Here is a 22,352-nt window from a genome sequence, read left to right as displayed (position 1 = left end):
AAACTCTCCTGACTAAAATGAAAGAGAGCTCCCACACTTCAAGCTATATCACAAAGCCATAGTAATCAAAACTGCATGGTACTGGACCAAGAATAGACATACAGACCAGTGGATTTGAATAGAAAACCCAGATACAAACCCACAGGTTTATGGACAGGTAATCTTTGACAAAGGAGCAAGAAATATGCAATATAACAAAAAAATTTGTTCAACAAATGGTGCTGGGACAACTGGGCTGCTATGTGCAAAAAATAAAGCTACTACCTTGCATTGTGCACAAAACCCAACTCGAATGGATTAAAGAATTAGCCATAAGACCCAAAACCATATATCTATAAGAAAAGTGCTATGTATATCTATAAGAAAAGGTGGGTGAAATACTACATGAGATACACCTCAGTAACATCTTTAAACCTCAGTAACATCTTTAAAGATACATCACCTAAAACAAGTATAGTGAAGAAAAGTATAAATAGCTGGAACTACATCAAGTTAAAGAGGTTCTGTACAGCAAAAGAGGACATTACACAAAATAGACACCACACTGATCGACAGAAAGATTTTGCACACAATACTAATGACAAAGGATTGATTACAAAGATCTACAAAGAGGTGATTAAACTCAATAAAAATAAAGCAAACAACTGCATTAAAAATGGGCAGAAGAGCTAAAGAGACACTTCTCCAAAGAGGAAATGCATACAGCCAACAAGCATATGAAAAAATGTCCAGTATCACTTGTAGCAATGAGATACCATCTCATACCAATGAGAATGGCACATCTTAAAACAACTAGAAACAACAAATGTTGACAAGGATGTGGAGAGAAAGCTACACTGTTGTAGGAATGCAAACTGGTACAATCACAATGGAAAGCTGTTTGGAGGTTTCCCAAACTGCTAAAAATGGAGCTTCCGGCCCTCCCTGGTGGCGCAGCGGGTTAAAACACAGCACTAAGAAGCTAAAGCCACTTCTGCATGAGTTCAATTCCTGCCGCCTGCCCCGGTGGTGACCACATGGCGTGGCAGATTTCTCCTGACCCACCCGCTGCTCCCCTCAGCAGTGTACTTCATAGATCTGCCTGTTCTGCTTCCCACTCTGTCTCTGGTGAAGCCTCTCGCCGCCCCTGAGCCTCTGGCCTGTACCCAAGTTCTGTATGCACAAATAAATAAATCTTTAAAAAAAAAAATGGAGCTTCCATATGACCCAGCAATCCCACTCCTAGGTATCTACCCAAAGGACACAAAAAACATTAACTCAAAAGGACACCTGCACCCACATGTTTATTGCTGCTCTACTTACAATAGGGAAGATGTGAATCAACCCAAATGCCCAAAAGGAGATGACTGCATTAAAAAGATGTGGTACATATACATAATGGAATATTATTCAGCAATCAATAAGATAAATTCATGCCTTTTGCAGCAACATGGATGGAGCTGGAAAGGATCATGCTTAGTAAAATAAGCCATAAAGAAAAAGAAAAATACTGGATGGTTTCACTCATAGCAGGAGCATAAAGGGCAAGAAAAAAAAGCAATTCAAATAATGAAAAACAATGAACAACTATAAACCAGAGACATTTTACAGGGGTGGAAAGGGGTATAGGATCAAAACTAAGGTGGGGCGGGAAGAGTGCACGGCACTATGGTGATGGCACATGGGTGAACTGGTGGTGGGAAGTCCATGGGGATCACAACTAAGATGAAAAAATGCACAAAATGAAGAATGATACAAAAAATAAATTAAAAAATAAATGAATAAATAAAAATATCAAAGGAAAAGGAAGAAAATTTAAAAAACAGAAAAAAAAAAGCTCATTATTCATAAGTGTCCTTATAACCCTAGGTTAGTATCGGAAGTTTGCTTTATGATTTTTTTCTAAGTATATATTTTATCATGTAAATAGGATTGGCTGGCACCTGTTTCTCATACACATGAAGCCTTGAAAGACAGGTATATAATTATGTAAGTTGCAGTTCTTTAAACATTAAATAGAAATACAAAATAATTTCATCTGTTTAAATGCAATACACCATGCATAAGTGTGAGAAATAAAGGATTTTCTTTTTTTTTAAATAAAGATTTATTTATTAGTGTAGAAGAACTGGGGTGTAGGCCAGAGGTGGGGATTGGTAAAAGGATTCACCAGAGACAGAGTGGGGAGCAGTCGGTGACAGGAGAGGTCTGCTGCTCCATATTTGGATCAGTTCCATTGTAGGGGATCAACTCAGTGAACTCAAGCCATAATGGTGATAGCACTGACACTTTACCTCAAGGTTGCCAGGGAGACACAAAAGGAGTGTTTCTAGAGAATATTAATGCTATAGATATTCATTAATGACCAGTAATAGCAAAATCCAAATGTCCCAATTATGTGTAAAATAATGATTTAGAAACTTAAAATTATATATTATTAATTCTGTATATGTAATACACCAGATACATTAAAAATTGGATAGCATTTAGCGTCTGAGTATATGGACCAAAGTAACTCCAAGGCACATGCCAATACTAATGTAATAACAGGAACCATTCAGGATGACTTGCCTGTTCAAACTCTTCCATGTCTACTTCTCCATCTCCATTCAAGTCAAACATCTTAAAGGCAATCTCAAAATTTCTCTGAGGAGCTGCAAGTAGATAGGGAGGAAAAGAAGAAAGAGAAGAGAGAAGGAGGTGGGAAGGACAAAATGAAAAATATTTAGAATTTTAGACCTTGACCAAAAGTTAAAAATTCATTCCTTTAATAAAAACAGAAAGTGGGCCCTCCCTGGTGGCGCAGCGGGTTAAAGCACAGCACTAAGAAGCTTAAGCCACTTCCTCATGAGTTCAATCCCTGCCTGCCCCGGAGGAGGCCACATGGCGCGGTAGACCTCTCCTGACCAGCCCGCTGCTCCCCTCAGCAGTGTACTTCCTGGATCTGCCTGTTCTGTTCCCCACTCTGTCTCTGGTGAATCCTCTCATCCTCAGCGTCTCTGGCCTATACCCCAGAGTTCTGTATGAATAAATAAATAAATCTCTAAAAAAAAAAAACAACAAAAAACAAAACAGAAAGTGAATTATAAAATGTGATATCAAGTCAGAGAAAGCCATCATATTTATCTTGGTTAACCTTTACCAATAAAGAACACTAGCCTATTTTTGTTTCAAAAGTACTCTCTTAAGTACTTTGTCTTTGCTTTCTCAGACACTATCATCTTAACTGTATAACGTTAATGTTGTTCTGTTACTAAAATACAGCATTATTTATTCAAGTATGAAAATCTACCTGGGGTGAGACTTGAAAATAAGAAGTTGAAATTCTAAGTCTTGGTCTTGCCTTTTAAAAACAAGCTAGCATTCTAATCTCTCCATTTTAAGTAGAACCAAGAATTCTGTGGATGCCATTATGCCTACAGATTATTACTTATACTTGTTTACTCATTAGTACTACTGCTTTGTTGTAAGGAAGAAAGCATACTGTTAGCAACTCAACCTCCTATTTCAACAATTTCAGCTAGGTACACAAATGACTAAGTAAGGTATACTTGAATGTTAAAATACAGCTTAACTTTAAAAACAAACAAGAAAAATGGAAAGCTTGAGAAGATGGCTTTTTTCCCCTTAAGTAAATGACAGAAGTTTGTCAAGCCTTCTTTAATATTCTGAGATCACTAAAAATAATTAATATACATGTGCATAAGAATAAAACACAAAATCAATAGCCCCCTTCTTTACCATGCAAAATATTCTGGTAATGAAAACTAAATTATTACTTCTCTTGGTGCCTTGATTTATGTAGCTATAATCAATGTAATGTAATGTATGTAAAGAATAAAACAAAATATCTCTTATATTGTAATACTACTGAATTAAAATTTCAGTTTAATTCTTTTTCAGCTGGTTAGCTAGCTAGGCTCGTTAAGCACTTCGTTATTGTTCCCTGGGTGAATCATGTGCCCATCAGTGTCCAATTGTCTGCCACATTTGATGTTGGCTTCTATCAGGTTTGCTCTTCTTTAAGCCAATACTATAAGAATAGATGTAGCTGGGGAATTAAATTTTTGTATTTTTATTGTCATATCTTATTTTTTTTCTGTCTGGGTGTTACCTTTTACTGAATAATTACTATGTGCCAAGCACTGAGCTAGATAATTTAAAGCTGTTGATTATCTGATTTTGTACTTGCAATTCTGAAGGTTTTATTTCTTAATTTTTTAAATCAGGAGAAAATTGAGGTTCAAAATCATTACAAATAGTTGAAAATCACAGAGTAAATATGTAGCAGAACTGGTAAATGAACCTAGGTCAATGCTGACTCAAAGCCCATATTCTTTTCATTATACTCCACAGCCTATAATATGAAGTCAGTGGTAGCCATAATAAAGAGCATACTTTTTACTGATATGTTTTGACCTAGAAATAAAAAAAAATATGACTCATTGGTTACATCATTCTCTGTAATAACTGAGAGTTCCAAGTTGTGCACCTGAAGGACATAGCTAACATCAAAGAAACACTGCATATACCATGCTCAGTGGTTTAGATTTGACTTGTTAACTGGAGGCCTATCAACAATTGGAGGTCTATAGTCATTGAAAGTTTTAAGTAGGAGAAGGGCACAATCTAATAGGCATTCATAAAGTATTACTCTATGTCGTGAAGGATGAGTTGGAAAATAAGAATTAGCTTCAGATTTTCAGATCAAATCACAGGTCATATGTTTTTAAAAATTAAGAATATTCAGGAATGCATTCTTCTATTCTCTAACAATTCTCATACTTGATCTCTTCACTTACGTGTATTATTTGCCTCTCCTTGTAGATACTTGACACCATACCAACTACAGACAACAGGTACTCAATGAAAGTTTTAAGTAGGGAAATGACACTCATCAAAGTACACTGCTGAGGGGAGCAACGGGCGGATAAGGAGAGGTCTGCCATGCCATGTGGATCAACTCTGGGGCAGGTGGGGATTGAACATATGCTGAAGTGGCTTTAGCTTCTTAGTGCTGTGATTTAACCCACTGTGTCATCAGGGAAGGCCCTCAATAGCTAATTTTGATGCACAAATAGTTTTGGGTACAGACACTGAACAAGAAATTGCTCCTTTAAAAGAAATAATCAATTATTGGGTTGTTAGAAAAGTAATGACATTAAAAAAAGTGTAGTGACTTTCTTGAAAACCCAATATAATCTTTATTGCATTCCCTTAAGAGTGCTTTAGACCTTTGAAGACAGTTTAAAATTAGGAAAGAGCTGACCTCATAAACCACAGGGCCAACCTTGGGGAAAGATACCCCATATGCAATGTACAGTCATGCCTACGCTCAGTACAGTGCCTACACAAATGCAAAACTGTGATTTACCAGTGTGTAGTCAGTTATAGGCTATCTTGGACCCCACTAAAATAGGAGAGAGGAGTTAAGTTGCTATTTCCAGCAACACTAATAGAAGGATCCAGTTAGAAATTCTGATCATAAAGAAAAAAAAAAAACCAGAAAATTAACGCATATTGTAGAAAAGACTTGAATTCATATTGACTTACTTTTGCTTTTATTTGAAAGATACCAAAACAATAAAATAAGAAAGTCACTGTGAGCTTATTACCATTACATATAGGCTCTGCAATGGCAAAAGCGAGCTCTTTATTCTTTGTTGTATGGCAATAGGCAAGGCTTCAGTTGCAAAGACATTCCTTACTACTGCTTTTCTACCTTTTGCATTTTTTTCTAGAAAATATATTTGAGCCCCTATTCTAAAATAAAAAAGACCAATAATTTCACACTTAATGAAATAGCTGATGTCTCTAGATCATAGAATATATTTTTTGAGCTCTGTCTCAGCCTCAGCTAATGAATGACCTTCAGAGAACCACCAGAAACAGTCTTTCATTTAAATTGCTCTTTCTCACACTGTTATTTGACAGTGTGCTACAGGAAGGGTATTAAGTGTCAGAGATGTCAAAAAGATTGGATTCCCCAAATGTTCATGGGAGACACTAAAGGCATATAACTTAGTGCATTATCCTTGCATTAAGGTCACTTTCTACTGTAAATGGATTTTCTTTAAATGTATGTTACTATTTTTATGCCCAAATTACATATGCCTGTGTGATAGGCCCCCTCAACCTCAGTGTTCAGAAATAATTTTTTTTAAATAACATAATAGTTTATTTTTACATCATTTTGTGCCTTTTTCCATCTCAGTTGTAATCCCCGTGGGCTTCCCATCACCAAATTAACCCTGTGCCATCACAATAGTCCAACTCACTTTCCTCCCACTACTGTTTTTGATCCCATTCCACCCCTGTAAAATGTCTCTGGTATATAGCTGTTCATTATTATTATTTTCTCGCCTGGTCCTTTATACTCCTGCTATGAGTGAAACCATCCAGTATTTTTCCTTTTCTTTCGGCTTACTTCACTAAGCATGATCTCCATCCATGTTGCTGCAAAGGCATGTGTTTATTTTTATTTTTATTTTTTGGTTGCTGAGTAATATTCCATTGCGTACATGTACCACATCTTTTTAATCCAGTCATCTACTTTTGGGCATTTGGGTTGTTTCCATGTGTCTTACCAATTGTAAGTAAAGCATCAGTAAACATGGGGGTGCAGGTATCTTTTTGAATCAGTGTTTTTGTGTCTTTTGGGTAGATACCTAGGAGCAGGATTGCTGGGTTGTATGGAAAGCTCCATGTTTAGCAGTTTGAGGAACCTCCAAACAGTTTTCCATAGTGGTTGTACTAGTTTGCATTCCCACCAGCAGTGCAGGAGAGTTCCTTTTTTTCCACATCCTCGCCAACATTTGTTGTTACTAGTTGTTTGAAGATGTGCCATTCTCTCTGATGTGAGGTGGTATCTCATTGTGGTTTTAATTTGCATCTCCTTAGATCATTTTTAAATATCACCTGCCTAATATTCACTTCATTCTATGTGGTTTTTCAAGCTATCACAAGTTCTCAATAATAGTTAAAGTGAAAGCTTATGCCAAAATACTGTTTTTTTCATAGATAATTATGATTAGAAGCTTTAATAAGAGAATAGACTTTTATAACTTGATCCATGCTGATTTGGAGGACTCTCTTAACATGTAACTAAGCTTGGCATGTGCCTATCTGAAAGCAGTTTTTCAATTTAACATCCAAATAGAAAAAAAACTTAGCTTATTTTATTTTCTAGTTTTCATTATGTGTTGTATTATTATTTTTAAACAGTTTTAAAATCTAGGCAGATGTACAAGGTTCTTGAAGTACTATAAAGTTCTAATATGTATTATAAGGTATCTATTCAGCAAAATTCTTAGACATTTATTTAGACAAGAAATATATACTGAGTACTTATTATGTATCAGATACTGTGCTGTATAGCTTCACCAGAAGGAACAATGATTAAACAATCCACACCATGATAACGACTATTTCTTGCTTTGATTTCCTTTTTCTCACCTCAAATTCCCTAGAACAAGTAATTTCTAAAGTTGTTCTAGAAAAAGTAAGCAACACATGATGAGGCTTGAGCATAACCAAATACTATTAAGTTGTGAGTTTTAGGGAGAGGTCAGGTAAATATAAATATTTTCATCCAATTTATAAGCGGTAAACAATGTAAAAAAAGAAAAAAAGCCAGGACTTAGAGACCATAAACAAGGATTTTTAAACACCATCAATTATGGAGATCTGAATCCTATCAGCGTTCACAAAACAGAAGCAAGACAGGGTTGGACTGAGAAAGGAATGGACAGAGATCAGAAGAACTATGACAGACTGTAATCTAAGAAAATTTCTTTAAGCTGTTTTAGGAAAATGAAGGAAACACAGGAAGAAAGGGAAACTTAAGTTTATTTGACAGTGTAGTCAAGGGTATGGAGATGAACGAGTGACTGGGCCTCCTTTCTACCTAGCAGGAACTAAGAGAAGCCACATCCCAAATATCCTTTCATTAAGATATATTTAGAGCAACTACTGTTACTTGGATACTGTGCTAGGTACTTTGAGGATAACAAGTCAAATGACACAGTTTCTACATAAAGGTATTTAGTGATACTATATCCACTGCCTAAACATTATCAATCAGAAATTCTTTTGAATTAACATGTATTTTCTAACAAATATCTCATCAACTCTTTATTCAATTAATTACTTCCTTATTTCCACAATTAGGTGATGTTCCCCCTAAATCAATATAATTTTTCATATTCCTACATACTCCCTATAAAAAATGCAAGGAAAAGTTGATTTAACCATAAGTCATATAGATCTATAAGCCATTTACCTCAATAAAAAATATGATTTAAAAAGTAGACAAAATGACAACACAGTTAATAACAAAAAAGTGTATACTTACTAGAAAGAACAGTTGTAAGGAAAATATAGTCTGAAAAGGAAATGAGTCCACATTCTCCAAGGGTGTAAAAGATGCTGCCTTCATCAGCAAATTTTTCTCGTTCCTGAGCAATTTTCTATTAAACATATGGGTTCCACCAAAAGGTAAAAAGGAGATAGAACAGAATAGTGAATAAATATTAGAGATGAATCAAATTTAATTGACAGTTTTATGTTATTTCTCATAAGCGATTCTCTGATGGCCATTCCAAATTAATGGATCCTTTACAGTTTTTAAGATGATGAAAACAGTAACACAAAGACTTTGTTCCAACACTGGCTTCATGCAAACATTGGGAAGTAACTTCAATTTTATGACTTCCTGACATTTAACAAATACAAGCCTACTTCAGGATTGCTTTTATTTCTTAGTTTTAGAAATAATCATCTTTGATAGAGGTAGATAAGGTACGAACAAAATTTAAAAGAAATGAAAATACAAATGAAGTCAGCTCTAATTGCCCAAGGAAAACATCTGCTTATGATCAGAAATGAAGAGATAAGTAACTATTTCTAAGGCTCACACAAAAGCTCAAAAAACTAATATCTGAAATACTATTTTAAATTTTATTTTATGACTCCAACAAGTTTAGTTTGGAAATGTAGAGCAGACCGCAGAGGAAACAACTCTGAAATATCATCAGACATACATGATAATGGTGTAATATGATCATTTTTACCATAACCTTGATAAAATTTCAGCTATTTGGGATAACTATACAAACATTTAGCTTTTACTCTAAATATACATTCATTTTCTTTATTCTATAAAGTTTACAGAGAGTTAATTCTCAGCCTCAATAATGACCTCTCTGGCAAGTAGGTGTTCAAGCAACTGATTCTATATTTTGAAACCTGTTAGACTGCTAGACTATAAACTTAGTAGTGATATTAAAGATATCATAAAAGCTGAAAAGGATCCACCAAAAGCTAGACTCAAAACTTACTTTCATGATTTCTGAATCAATAAAAGATATTCAAGGAGTTACTGTGAGTAACAAAAACAGGTTTTAAGAACCCAAACCAGCAAAGCTCAAAGTAATAATGTCATGCAAAGCACGAAAAAGCTGCATTGCAAGCACAACCTCCATAGGAGTGTCAAGAAAACTAAACTGACAAGCACCACAAGAGCATCCAGATATGTACAACTATCCAATAGGTTACCTCTGTCTGATGGAGATCCCATCATACATCACAAAGGAAAGAAAACTGGTTAACCAATTGAAAACAGTACTACCAAATGAATCATCATGGTCTTCTTAGTAAACCAATTCCAAGTTCAAAGCCTGTACTACATATTTGCTCTTTTGGATGATACAATAACCATAGAAATGTAAAAATCCACACGTGGTATAAAAAACAAAGAATGATTTTACTATGATTTTGATAGCAGGTTCTATTTAGGAAAGGGCTTGTTTAACTTAACCTATGGCAGACAGAAGGCATGGTCCTGCTGGACAGCATTTGGAGATTACTTTTTTGAGTTGGCAACAGAAATGAACACATAGTCCAGTATGTTCAAATTAAGGTTAAATAGATTTTATACCAAACTTAATCTATCAAGAGATTAAAAGCAAGATTCAGTGAAAAAGCTATCAGATGATAATGATAACATCAAAAATTTTCACTGATAAGTTAATGTTTTAATTTCTCAAAATAAGAGAACAAGTTATCCAGAAACAAAGCATGTGAATAGGAAAAAATACACAAAATGAGAATAGGCTTTCAATGGCACAGCCAGAATAACAAATGTTATTACTAGCCAGAATAACAAATGTTTATACAGAAACTGAGTACTTATAAAAGTACTTAAAATGACAGAATAAAGTTAAGGAGAAATTACTGATAAAACAGTATTTATTTTGTAAAGAAATAAATAATACATTGGGAGCCAAAGATCGAAAAACAGTCAGAGACAGTGTGAAATGACTCAGCTAAGTCAAAGAGGAATATGTATCATTTTAAAAACAATTATCTGGACCATGCCACTGCATAACAAAGAGAAATTAATTTTGTGGCTAATTTTTGAGATAATTTCAAGCTCAGAAAAAAATGGGAAGATCTACCAGACTCTTGCATGCTTTTTTTGCTCAAATCCGTCGATATTCTACATATCATTCTATTTTTCAACCATTTTAAATATCTTCTTTTACTTTATTTTAAAGTTGGAGACATGTGCCCCTTCATATTTAATACTCCAGGATATATTTCCCATGAGAAGACATTTTCATACATATTACAGTAAAAATTTAATAGCATTCAATAGACAGCAGTAAATATACATATATTACTGTCTGTATTGTCAAATAAACTGGTTTCTTTTATAGGTATTTTCCTTCTACTTCAGGATGCATCAATAGCATTTGGCTGTCAAATCTCTTTCGCCTCCATTAATCCAAAATAGCTTTCTTTGCCTTTATTTTTTCCTTTTGCAGTTTATTATTTTTGCTTGTGGTAAAATTCACCACTTTGAACATTTAACTATATACTGTGTGGGCCTCTGGGTTTGCCTTCTTTCACATAACAATATTTTCAGGGTTCATCCATTTGTAGCATAAATCAGTACCTTATTCCTTTATATTGTCAAGTAATATTCCGTGGTATATATTACCATGATTTTTGCATCTAGTCATATACTGAAGGATGTTTGGGTTGTGTCCATCTTTCACCTTTTGTGAATAGCACTGGTATGCAAATACATGTAGAAGGAATTGTTTCAGTATCTTTTACCAATTCTTTTGATATCTAGGAGGGAGTTGCTGGTTCATATAGTAATTACATGTATACATTTTTGAGAATCAACCAAACTGGTAAGCAATACCATTTATGAACTTTAGGAATGATATGGAAGCATATTCCAAGAAAAACAACCTTATTTAATAGAGTGATAGTAATGTTCATTTTCTCTCACTACCTCTGAGGCAGGTTGTTACTAATGAAAATATATGTTAATATGTATTTTTCATGATGAAAATTTATTGTAAGAATTTGTATTTAATTCAGGTAATAACTTCAGTATAAATAATATAAGTTAGAGATTTCTCTATATAAAAGTTAAAAGAAATAGAATATATTGAGTATATTCATTTCTATTCTAAGGGCAAATAGTGTGAGATTAACTAATATATTAAAATATCTATTTGGTTAAAAAAAACTTGTATTTAAGGGACTAAGGGAAAACTTATTTCATATTAAAGTTCCTGCACTAAGATCTAGCAATAGTTCAGTATATATTCTGAAATTTTAACAGAACTGGTATCTTAACAGATTGTAACTGTTGATACTTTACAGAATATTACCTATCAAACTCTACTGCATTACTTGGAACTTTAAAATCAAGGCTGTGAAAGCAGAGTGTAGATCCACAGAGGAGAATAGCATTTTATTCAACTTACTGGTAAGTATTAGCTCTTTTTGGAAAACAAAACAATGCAGAATACTTCAAAGCAAGGTGTTCACTGAGTTAAATGAATTAATTTTAATTGTTTTATTCAACTACTTGGTCTAGTTTTAGATCTTATTTGCTACAAACTTTAAAACAAAGCTAGCTATATAGTCACTATTGCTAAGCTATTCAAATGACTGACCTCAAGGAAAGGTAATACCTTTACTGAAAGTAAATACCTTCATAAGAACCATGATATTGATCTCAATTGTACTATTGAAGCTTTTTTAGATAAGACTTAAACAGAGCAAAATGAAATACTATACATGTATAATTGCTATACTTCTCAGTGAGTTTAAAATATGAAATTTTTATTGTCTTTTTAATATATCTATTTTCATTATTGTTCATTTTACAGTGCTTACTTCCCCTCTCCCCCACCCATCATCACTATAACCCCCCACAGTTCTCTCCTTATCCCTCTCTGTTCCCCTCCCCTGTAGGATCTCTCTGGTTTATAACTTTTTGTTTTGTGGTGTTTTGTATTATAATAACAATATACTCCCTCCCCTTCCATCTTATTTGTAAAACCTGAATTGTTTTTAACAGAATGACTTGTTGCCAATATATTCTCACTGGCTTCTGACCAATTACATAAATGTACAAAACACATGGCTAAAGTTGCAGGTAGCATCAGGAGTCCTGGGATTGGACATGATTTAAAATTAAACAGATACGATTAAAACTTATTTATACAATGTGCTCAATCAGCAAATACTAACTGTTGTAGGACTGATCTAAATTTAGGCTAATAATTTTGCCTTCTAGGACTCAAATGGATGAAGCCAAAGTGAAAAATCCTATGTGGAGTTTAATGTCACTATTTATTCTAGTTAGGTCTAGTTTTCAAATTCTAACTTTTGAAATGAACCTTATCTATCAAATAGAAGTTGATGAACTCTGTGGGCAAAACAGATACTTATATACCATCTAGAACCTTAAGACATTGCTAGAATATAGAAAATAAGACAAAGAACATAACCTTTATCATTTAAATTAAGTCAGTCTTTTATGAAACTGAAATAATTGGATTTTTTTAGTATTAACATTTCTTTTTACTGCTGAAATTCAAAGTCTCCCTAATATTTCAAATAATAGAAAAAACAAATAATTATAACATGCTTTCTCCAGAAAGTGAGATTTTGCTATATCATTCCCAAAAGATAAATAACATTTCTACCTAAGGTGGAGGTTAGGGTAGGGAAGGTGAGAATGTTAGGAGGAGAGAGAAAAACCAGCAATTTCCTCATGCAATTTCCTTATATTTTGTTGTTTAGTTGTTACATAGATAGATGCCAAAGCTTTGGTCAGAAATCAATCTTAAACAGTCACACTATTCCCAACGAAATAAAAAATGCTGCACAGTTTAAATATGAGTTATTTTTCTCCTCACGCCTAGCTGAATTTGCAAAAAGGTAAGAATTTGGTGCTATGTCAGATAAAAATTAAGTATTTTTCTTAATTTATGATTTCTTCTCCTGACTCAGAGTTTCCAAATTTTTCAAAGGCAATACTGCATCTGAGGCAAACAAACATAAATTACTGTGCAACAAACTGTGGAAGGTGAATGCTTAAGATACTATAAACTATACTCTGCCAGGAAGCAATTCTCTTTTCAGTCCCAATTCTAACCACATTAACTCTGAAAACAACTCAAAATACCTAGAATGCAAATATTTCTAATAAAAATTTTGTTAACTAGATGTCCACAGAGAAAATGAATGCAAATGGAGATGTTTTTAAAAAAGTGGCAGAAGATCTGAATAAAGAAATGATAAAAATTCAAAATCCCAATGAAATAGCATTAAATTCAAGGAACGGCTACAACTTCATTTAAATGATTTGTTTCAGTCCTCAGTAATTGATGAAGTGTTACCAAAACCTTAGAAGGGGAAATCTTCGATTCTATTATTCTTGATCACATTATGCATGTACACTTAGTTCAAAGTATCTCTGGGTGGATCTGTGTTTTACCATTATTCACTATCTGCTACGTAAATCAAAAAATTTAGCGTTTAATTTTGAACACTCAAATCAACAACTGCTAAAAAAGCTGTCTCGAAAAGAACTGTCCTCAGACAGTAGCCAAGATCTTAGTCATAAGGGTCTAAAAGGCTTCCCTGTCATTTCATGGGAAAAAAAATTCATGTACAAAATTTGAAAAATAAGTTGCTATATTACTTTACCCTCTTCCACTTGAAAAAAAATTATTGCAAGAAAAGTTACATCTTAAGAACAAAAAGAGTTTTCACTTTGAAGATCTCACATGTCAAAGTGAATCTCAAATCTTGTTTCAGGAAGGAAAAGCTAAACATGAAGATGTTAATAAATGTAATGGTTAATCATGTTTATGCTTTCAAATCAACAATGATAATAAACCAAGTGGGTTCAGTAACCCCAAATTCAAACACGACAGAACATAAAATAAAAAAAAAATGTATTTAAAGACATCTTAATATAAGTTTGAATATTTGGGAAAACTAAACAAACTAAACACCTCGAGAGAGTATTTAATGATAATAGCACTTCTTTTTTCAATCTGAATAATCAAGCATGTAGGTTAAGTTAACAGACTTAGTGGTGGAAGTCAGAGACTGGAAAGAGATATTATCAGTACTCCTCACAGCAATGTAATAAGTATTTGATACCATTCTTAAGGTGCATTTGAAGAACAGTATTCTATGCTACCAGAAAAACAAAATGATTCCAGCCTTTCCACAAATAATAGGAAATTAACATGCAAAGGATAAATCTGTGTAAGGAAGCAAGCAAGAAAGCCTTCTTCTATAAAGTAATTGCTGACTGATCTTTGGAAGCTTAAAGTACTAGTGTCACCAAAATGAATGATATTTATAGAACTCAATGTAGACAATTCCCCCAGAATCTACTCTAAGGGGAAAAGAGCTTAATACCTTTAATATAAAAGCTATTATTAACAGGATATCCTTAAGCATACAGTAACATTCAATTTTGAATCTTTGATCTAGAATAACCATTACTTTCCACAAAGTTTAAAGACTGATGCTCTTTTGACAAGTATAGTGGCTGACAACTCAACACTACAAATTCCAGAGACTTCTAAGCATTTATTAATTCCTGTATCTTTACTTAGTTTTTTGGTGAGGACACAATCTAAGGCAGGTCACTTTAAATCTTTAAACTTTAAGCTATACAATTATCAAGGTGAGAAAGTTTTGGCTGCCTCCTGCAAACTGTCTTGCTATAATTAGAGAACTGGAAATGGTTTTTCTCAATCACAGGTGTTATCATCACATAGGATTACTCTCCTGAGCACCCTGTGTGATGCTGTGTCATAACTATTCTAAAACAAAATCTCCAGCATTGGAAACACTGATAATTGGATTATAAATGAATTATTTCAACAAAGTGATTTAAGGATCTGTTGGTTTGTATCAGAATGCAGTTAAAGACAAAGGTAAGTTAATCTACAGTAACAATAACAGGATGATTGGTTTGAGGGTTTGTTTGATAAGGAGACTACTAAAAATATACCCCATTTCAAATCAAGGAAGCCAGAAAAAATTTCTATAAAAAGTGCACCCTGTGATTTTCATTAAATTTTAAATAAAAAGGTGTTTTTCATCATATAGTCTAATTTATATTTTATTAATAAATGTTAGAGAAGTGCTTTTTAAAAATGAATAAATTTTAATAGTTCATAACTAATTAGTTTAAGGCTTTGAACATAAATGTAAAAAGTACTTCTTAGATGTGCTTTTGAAATTCTCCTTTGCCCATCTACAACTTTTCTAAATAATCTCTTTTCCCTTTTAGTCATTTTATTGAATAAAGTGCAACTAAAAAATTGCCTAACTGTATTTATTAAGAAATTTATTAAGAAAAAAAGGTTGTTATTTACTTACAAGTCACTGTTGTTTCACCATTCCTGTTTGAGTTCACCAAGTAATGCAACATCCCAAATAAGACTATTTAAATGACCCAATCAACTATCCTTTATACAACATAGTGATTAAAAAGTTTCTTCTGCACCACATATAATGCTAAAACTTCCTTTTAAAGTATGCTTGGTACCATAGTCTCAAGGACTTAATGCAGTTTTCAAACTGTCATATTAAAGATAAAGCATGTTAATTTAAAGTGACAGGAACTGAATCATTCTTATGGGCGCAAAGGAAGGACACGAGCATGCATTGAACCTTTGTCCCTGAAGCATTTCTATGTATTATGGAACACTAGTTATTTAAAGCACATGCTGCTGAATCAGTACCTGCCAGAAATCCTGATCAGAAGATGAGAAAAAGAAAAAAAAAATTCACATTGATTGTAAGAAAACTTCCAAATCAAATCCATACACAGCACAAAATAGTATATAATATCTAAGGGACCAAATACAACCTGTAATAAAATCACTGAATACCTGGAAATAGGAAATGAATAATATTTCACATATTATCTCCTAAGATTAAAAAATATTTACACAGACAAAAAAAAAAAACCTCTAATGACTCATACCTTATCTCATCAAATTGAAACTGATAGAAAAGTTTCACATAACTATAAAAATATGACTAATCACTTTTTTTTGACTAATCCTTTTTAAAGAAAAAAGAAAGTTAATATTTAATTTTTATGGACAGTTAAAGCATTTCTTTAATGACAGTTTCCTGCTAGATGTATTAGTTCATGATTATAATATTTAAATAAGTTTTTGATGTAACTTTGCATAGCCTTACATAGTTCCAGGTGTTCATCATTACAAATCAACATCTGTATATACTACTTTAAATTCGCCACTACCAGCCCACTTCTATCTGTCATACAATTGATCCCTTTTACCCAATTTACCCAGTCCCTATACCCTTTCCCTTCTGGTAATCACTAATTTGGTATTATAGTCTAAAAGTTTATTTTTGCTTTGTTTATGATATGTTCATCTGTTTTCTTTCTCTTTATCACATACGCATGAAATCATATGGCTTATGTCTTTCTCCATTTGACATGGATATAAGTTTTTAGCTTCATGATAAATTTGTTTCCTATATGTTAACATATAGGAAATCATATTCAAATGAGTTCAGAGGATTAGTATCTATGCTGAAGAGCTCAGAAACACATTTCCTATAAAACGATGTTGTTCTAAATTAAGTACTAACCACATTACTAATAAAAAGCCAGGCATAATGGATGCTGGCTTTTGAGGAAGTAGTTAGGCTATCTAATTTATCAATGCAAAATATCCTCAAATATCAAATGGTTTTAAAGAATTTTTTAAGTAAACCTCACTGAAATAAAATCTGACCTCAATTCACCACACTTCTTAAACCATGCTTAAGAGCATGATATAACTTCATGACTGAAAAATACATGCTATTAGCAATTTATAAGCCTAAGGATAGGACTGAATGTCACAGATTATCAAAGGACTTTACAGCACAGAAATAAGATGAGTCACTGTGAACAGAGAATAGCTCAACATGGGAAATCAAACCAGAGGTCTCTCTTAGTTCATGAACTAGCTATTGAATCTAGGACAATTGCTCAAGACAGAGACAGAAGAAGATTTTTATTTTATTTAACTGTGGAGGAAAGAACCATGGAGAGAGCAATTATTCTGTAGCATTTCATACAAACCAAGCAGATAACTCGCTCTCACAGCTACAATTTGTAGTGGCAGATACTGTACTTATTATTCTGACTTTTTACAAAGAAGGTAGCTGACACTCAGACAGGTCAGGCAGTTGTTTGTCCAAGGTAACCCATCAAGAATAGAGCCTGTATCTGAATACAGGATTGCCTTGTATCCTATATCCATTCATACTCTTTCTATCCTGTGCTATTATACACTAAGATGTATAGTAACCTTCTATTCTTACAGTATTATAAAAACAAAACATTTTCATGCAATGTATTTTTCATATTCAATTCTACATACTTATAATCATTTCTACTAATCACTTAAATACAGCTGCCAAATACTAAGATACTTAAAGTGGAAATTCCTTGAATTCCTTGTATATTTTAGGCCTTAAAATATACAAATGAACTAGAGTTGCTGATTTGCAAAAAAGACAAGAAATTGACAAAATGTTTAAAAGGTGATTTAAAGAACTTTGGGTAGGAAAGATGGAAAATGAAAACTATTGAGACTAAAAATAAAACAGACAATTGCAAACAGGTTTCAAGATATTTTCTGAAATGCTGAATCAGAATGTTGAATAAATACTCAATAGTATTTATTTGCCCCTCTTCTAATTTATATTTTCTTGATCTATAGTGCATTTTACTCTTAGGAGACAAGCAATCCCTCATATAACTTACTATACATGTTAACAATACTACTATACCTTATTCCAAATTCATACTTTATCCACAATATAAGTAAATAGCCACAACTCTACATTCTTGTGGGTAACAAAGGAAACAGAAATAAACATATTAATTCTGTCTTCCAAATTGGAGGACTCTAGGGGACGTAATTCTAAATAATGAAAAAAACCTCAATCTGTAAGTATGAGTGGGGGAAAAGGAAATCTGATAGGGAGGAAAGAATTAAAATATCTATTTTCTGAAAACAAACATAAGGTAGAAAGACAATGATGGACAATTAGTGTTAATAGGAAATTTGCTGTTACTTGAAAATAGAGTATGAACTTAGCAGTTTTTAGAAAAGACATTACATCAAAAATCTGCGTGTTCTTTGCTAGAGAACAAGCTAGTTGGTGCTGCTTAATGATTTAAATTCTACTTGTCTTTATGTGAGACTATCATTGTCCCTCTTTCAGAACCTGTTCCCTCAGTACCATGAAGCAAGTTTTCATATGCCTGACTTTTATACAACACTATATACTGATTTCCCTAAGTCTTGCCTTTCCTACTTCAATTTCAGAATTTTATGGCTCAGTGCACAAACATTTACAACTATAATGTTCAATCTGCGTTCCAAACATAAAAGCACTGTCATTTTTGTCTCCTCAGCAAAGTAGATACCAAACTCTTTGTTTTTATGCATTTTACTTGTTATTTTATAAACATAAGTGGAAATCAGAAAACATAAATGATGAATGTTAAGAAATGTAGAGTTCATAAATTTAGAACAATTGAAACAAAGATGGGGCTCATTAGTCATGCCAAGAGCTGCACATTTTTAGCACTAAAGTAGTAGTTACTATTCAAAACAAAAGAATATGTATGCTCTTTATATATGTATGGGCTGCCATTAGAGATTTTTGTATTTGGGATGTCGCTAGGAATGGGAATTCCCCTAATGACATGGAAGTTTGGTGTTCAACATACATTCAACTTCATTACATGTTTTCAGGTTTACAAATGTATAATAGAGGAATTCTCATACTATCCCAGATTCCATCAGTGAACAACAAAAAAAGTGATTTGTTAAACTGATTTTGCTATTTGATATTACTGACTTTAATGAGTCCTGCCCAAAGAATATGTGATTGGCTAATTGATTTTTTCCAAGTCATCAAACATTTACTGTCACTTGCTGTGTGCCAGGCATATGCTGGATTCTGAGTAGCACAAAGACAGGCAAGAGAACGCCTGACCTGGCAAAGACTCTGAAATCAGATCCTGACATCAATATCTAAAGTAACCCTTCTCAAGGATATGACACTTTAATCATACATGAAGCAGAGATGTGTGTGTGATACCAAGATACCAAGGATAGGAAATAAGATATGATTGTTCCTAAAAGAGAGCTAGAACTCTGAACCTAAGTCTCTTAACTCCTAGTTTAATGTCCTATTTTTCTGGATAGTCTTTCTCTTAAAATATATGAGTTTAAAATTAGGATACCCCAATGAATGCACTATGCCATCTGAATGGGAAAGGTAATTTTTACACAGGTAGTCTTGGCTGAGAGCACTCAAATCTTAAGTTAGTCCACTCATTCTTTCCACTTGTACAAAAAGACATCAGCACTTCTTTCCTCACTTTACCAAGATAGGGAGGAGTTCCATAAAATGATGCAGAACTGACACATTCTGCAAGATACTTTCTGCTAACCCTGACCAATACCCATTTAGACACTCTTTTGTGTTCCTGCCTTTTCCAGCCACTCCATGACTTTCATTCTGATTTCATTCTCTTTAAGCTTTAGAGAGCGAATTCTGGCTCTTCCTTCTTTATGCTGTGCTTTCTTCCTCCTCTTAAAAATTGACCTTTTACTTTTCTTTCTGGCCCTGTGTAATATTTTCTTTTTCCTTTTGAAGTATTCAACCTGAAAGGGAAAAACATGTTTGACTGCTTTATAAGATAATGAAATTGAAAATTTCATTTTCTATGCTTAAGAATGAATTGTGGGACACTCAGGTATAAAGAATTGCAAATTTGGTGTGGACTTCATAATAAAATACTAGCAAGGACTTCAGTAATTTTCTAATTTAGATTACTGATACATTCTATAATGTTTGAAAAAGGTCAAATCAGAAAATCAGATAGGTGGTTTTATAAGAAATGCAAATATAATACTTGCAGCTTGTTAACCTTTATGAATGGCTATTAAATTAAAATTCAATACACTGAATTAGCCCCTTATATATATATATGTATGTATATATGTATGTGTATATATATGTATGTATGTATGTATGTATGTATATGTATGTATGTATATATATATATATATATAGGGCAACCAATAATTGTACATTACATGAAAAAATACAGAAATACCTGGTTGATTCCTTCTGTAGAAGCATCTGAAGGTACTTGTAGGTAGCCTAAACTAAGCAATATGCTTTTCAATTAGATAAACAGTTATTCAGAAATCTCTCACATGTAATTCTAGAGGAAGTTTAAAATCTTCTAAGTAAACAACAAGGTACATATGCTTTTCTCACCTTTCCATCAAAGCGTTTTATTATATACTGATCCAGGCCCAAGTCTGTAAAAGAAAAAAAAATACGTAGTCACTGATTATAATTCAAGTGAAACATATACAATGACAGCTCTCTCTCTTTTCCACCCCCAATCATTCAATCAAATCTATCAGATGATTTTGTTATCCTCAGGCCATAGGAATGAAAACTTTATCCCACTTTCAAACCCAAAGTGTCAGTGCTAAAGGATACCAAGCTTCTAGCTTATATATAAGACAGTCAGGCTCTGAGAGGCAAAAGAGGGTTAAGAGTTCAAACCTTTAACAGCAAAGTCCAACTACAGCTCTGGATTTTTTGCAGGATGGCACCCTTTTCATTAGGATCAAGGTCCTGCATTACTTCTAGATAAAGCAAGGGATCTTATAGTTTAATTTTAAAGTATAGTAATATTTTTTGTCAAGTTAAAGAGAGAAGAGTTAAATACAAAAAGAATTTTGCAATATACCAGACACAGATTGTCTTAATATTACCTTTTAAAGTTGGGCTAAATAATAAACATTTCCTTGAGAATAGCTAGCACTGAGTTCTAAGGCACTGTGCAAATAATTGTGTTAAGTGCTCTTGAGGGCAGTGGTTTTTTTGCTTTGCTTATTGCTTTATCCCCAAACGCGGAACAGCGCTTGGTCAATAAATATCTGTAAAGAGTAAGTATGTCCCCTATCTTGTGTAGTCACAACTTAGTTAGAAAGACATATGCATAGAATAATTAATATTAGGGAGCATACAATTAGGTGGCACTTGGGAATTTTTATAATAATCATTCCCAATTATACTTAATTCCCCCCCCCCTTAATTCCTGAGTTCTTTTCTTTCAGTTCTTAATATATTTAAGTCAATCTAGGCCCTTATCTCATTATGCCCATATTATGACAACAATTGGATAATTGCTGTTCCCAGAGGAAATATTTTACATTTATGTTTCTACATATTTGGTTACACAGTTTAAACTCTATCTCCTTATGTAAAATCTAGGGTTTTCTTTGGTTTGGTTTTGTCTTTTCCTTTGCTGTGTAAAGAATCTATTTTAAATGTAATAACATAGACAGGTTAAAAGTAAAAGGACAGAAAAAGATACACCATGAAAAACTAATCAAAAGAAAGATGTTAACAAACATCAGACTATGTGAACTTCAGAGCAAAACACGTTAGCAACAATAAAGAAAGGGGTTCATTTCACCAAGAAAGCAGACTAATCTGAAAATGTGTAAGCATCTAATAATAAAGTTTCAAAATATTTGAAGCAAAATTGATAGAACTGAAAGGATGAATAAACAAGTCCCCAAAGTCAGAGATTAATGGCCTCCTTTCAATAAATGTCAAATAGAAAAATCAGAAAGGATATGGAAACTAGAAGGTTGCCTAGGACTTGAGAGCAGAACTAAGTGGGAAGGAGGCATTACAAGTGGTGTAAAGGAACTTTTGGGGGTGATGAATATGTTCAGTATGTTGATGGTGGTGGTTTCATTAACATGTAGTACAGGTAAATCAAGCTCATTAAACACCTTATATATATATATATATATATATATACTCATATATACACACTCTACTTATTCTTTACATGTGGTGTAAAGGAACTTTTGGGGGTGATGAATATGTTCAGTATGTTGATGGTGGTGGTTTCATTAACATGTAGTACAGGTAAATCAAGCTCATTA

The 22,352-nt window shown here is 33.2% G+C and overlaps 1 protein-coding gene across 5 annotated transcripts in view; it reads right to left on the bottom strand.

Annotated features, from left to right (window-relative positions):
- Positions 1–22,352, bottom strand: part of MICU1 (mitochondrial calcium uptake 1) — a 123,565-nt gene that overhangs the window by 60,571 nt on the left and 40,642 nt on the right. For 2 of the 5 annotated variants that reach the window (XM_012723777.1, XM_012723778.1), the window contains exons 5-9: positions 20,656–20,699; positions 16,065–16,076; positions 9,535–9,540; positions 8,333–8,447; positions 2,551–2,633 (exon numbers count right to left, since the gene is read on the bottom strand). In XM_012723777.1, the coding sequence (XP_012579231.1) occupies positions 2,551–2,633; positions 8,333–8,447; positions 9,535–9,540; positions 16,065–16,076; positions 20,656–20,699 (260 nt within the window). The remainder of the gene's footprint in view (positions 1–2,550; positions 2,634–8,332; positions 8,448–9,534; positions 9,541–16,064; positions 16,077–20,655; positions 20,700–22,352) is intronic. The other 3 variants (XM_012723779.1, XM_012723780.1, XM_004680788.2) reach the window with 3 other exon arrangements.

The sequence above is a fragment of the Condylura cristata genome, unplaced genomic scaffold (genome assembly GCF_000260355.1).
Source record: "Condylura cristata isolate star-nosed mole 26May11 unplaced genomic scaffold, ConCri1.0 scaffold00011, whole genome shotgun sequence".
Classification (NCBI taxonomy): domain Eukaryota; kingdom Metazoa; phylum Chordata; class Mammalia; order Eulipotyphla; family Talpidae; genus Condylura; species Condylura cristata.
The sequence above is the reverse complement of the archived record's forward strand: the minus strand, read 5'-3'. Positions and strand labels throughout refer to the sequence as shown.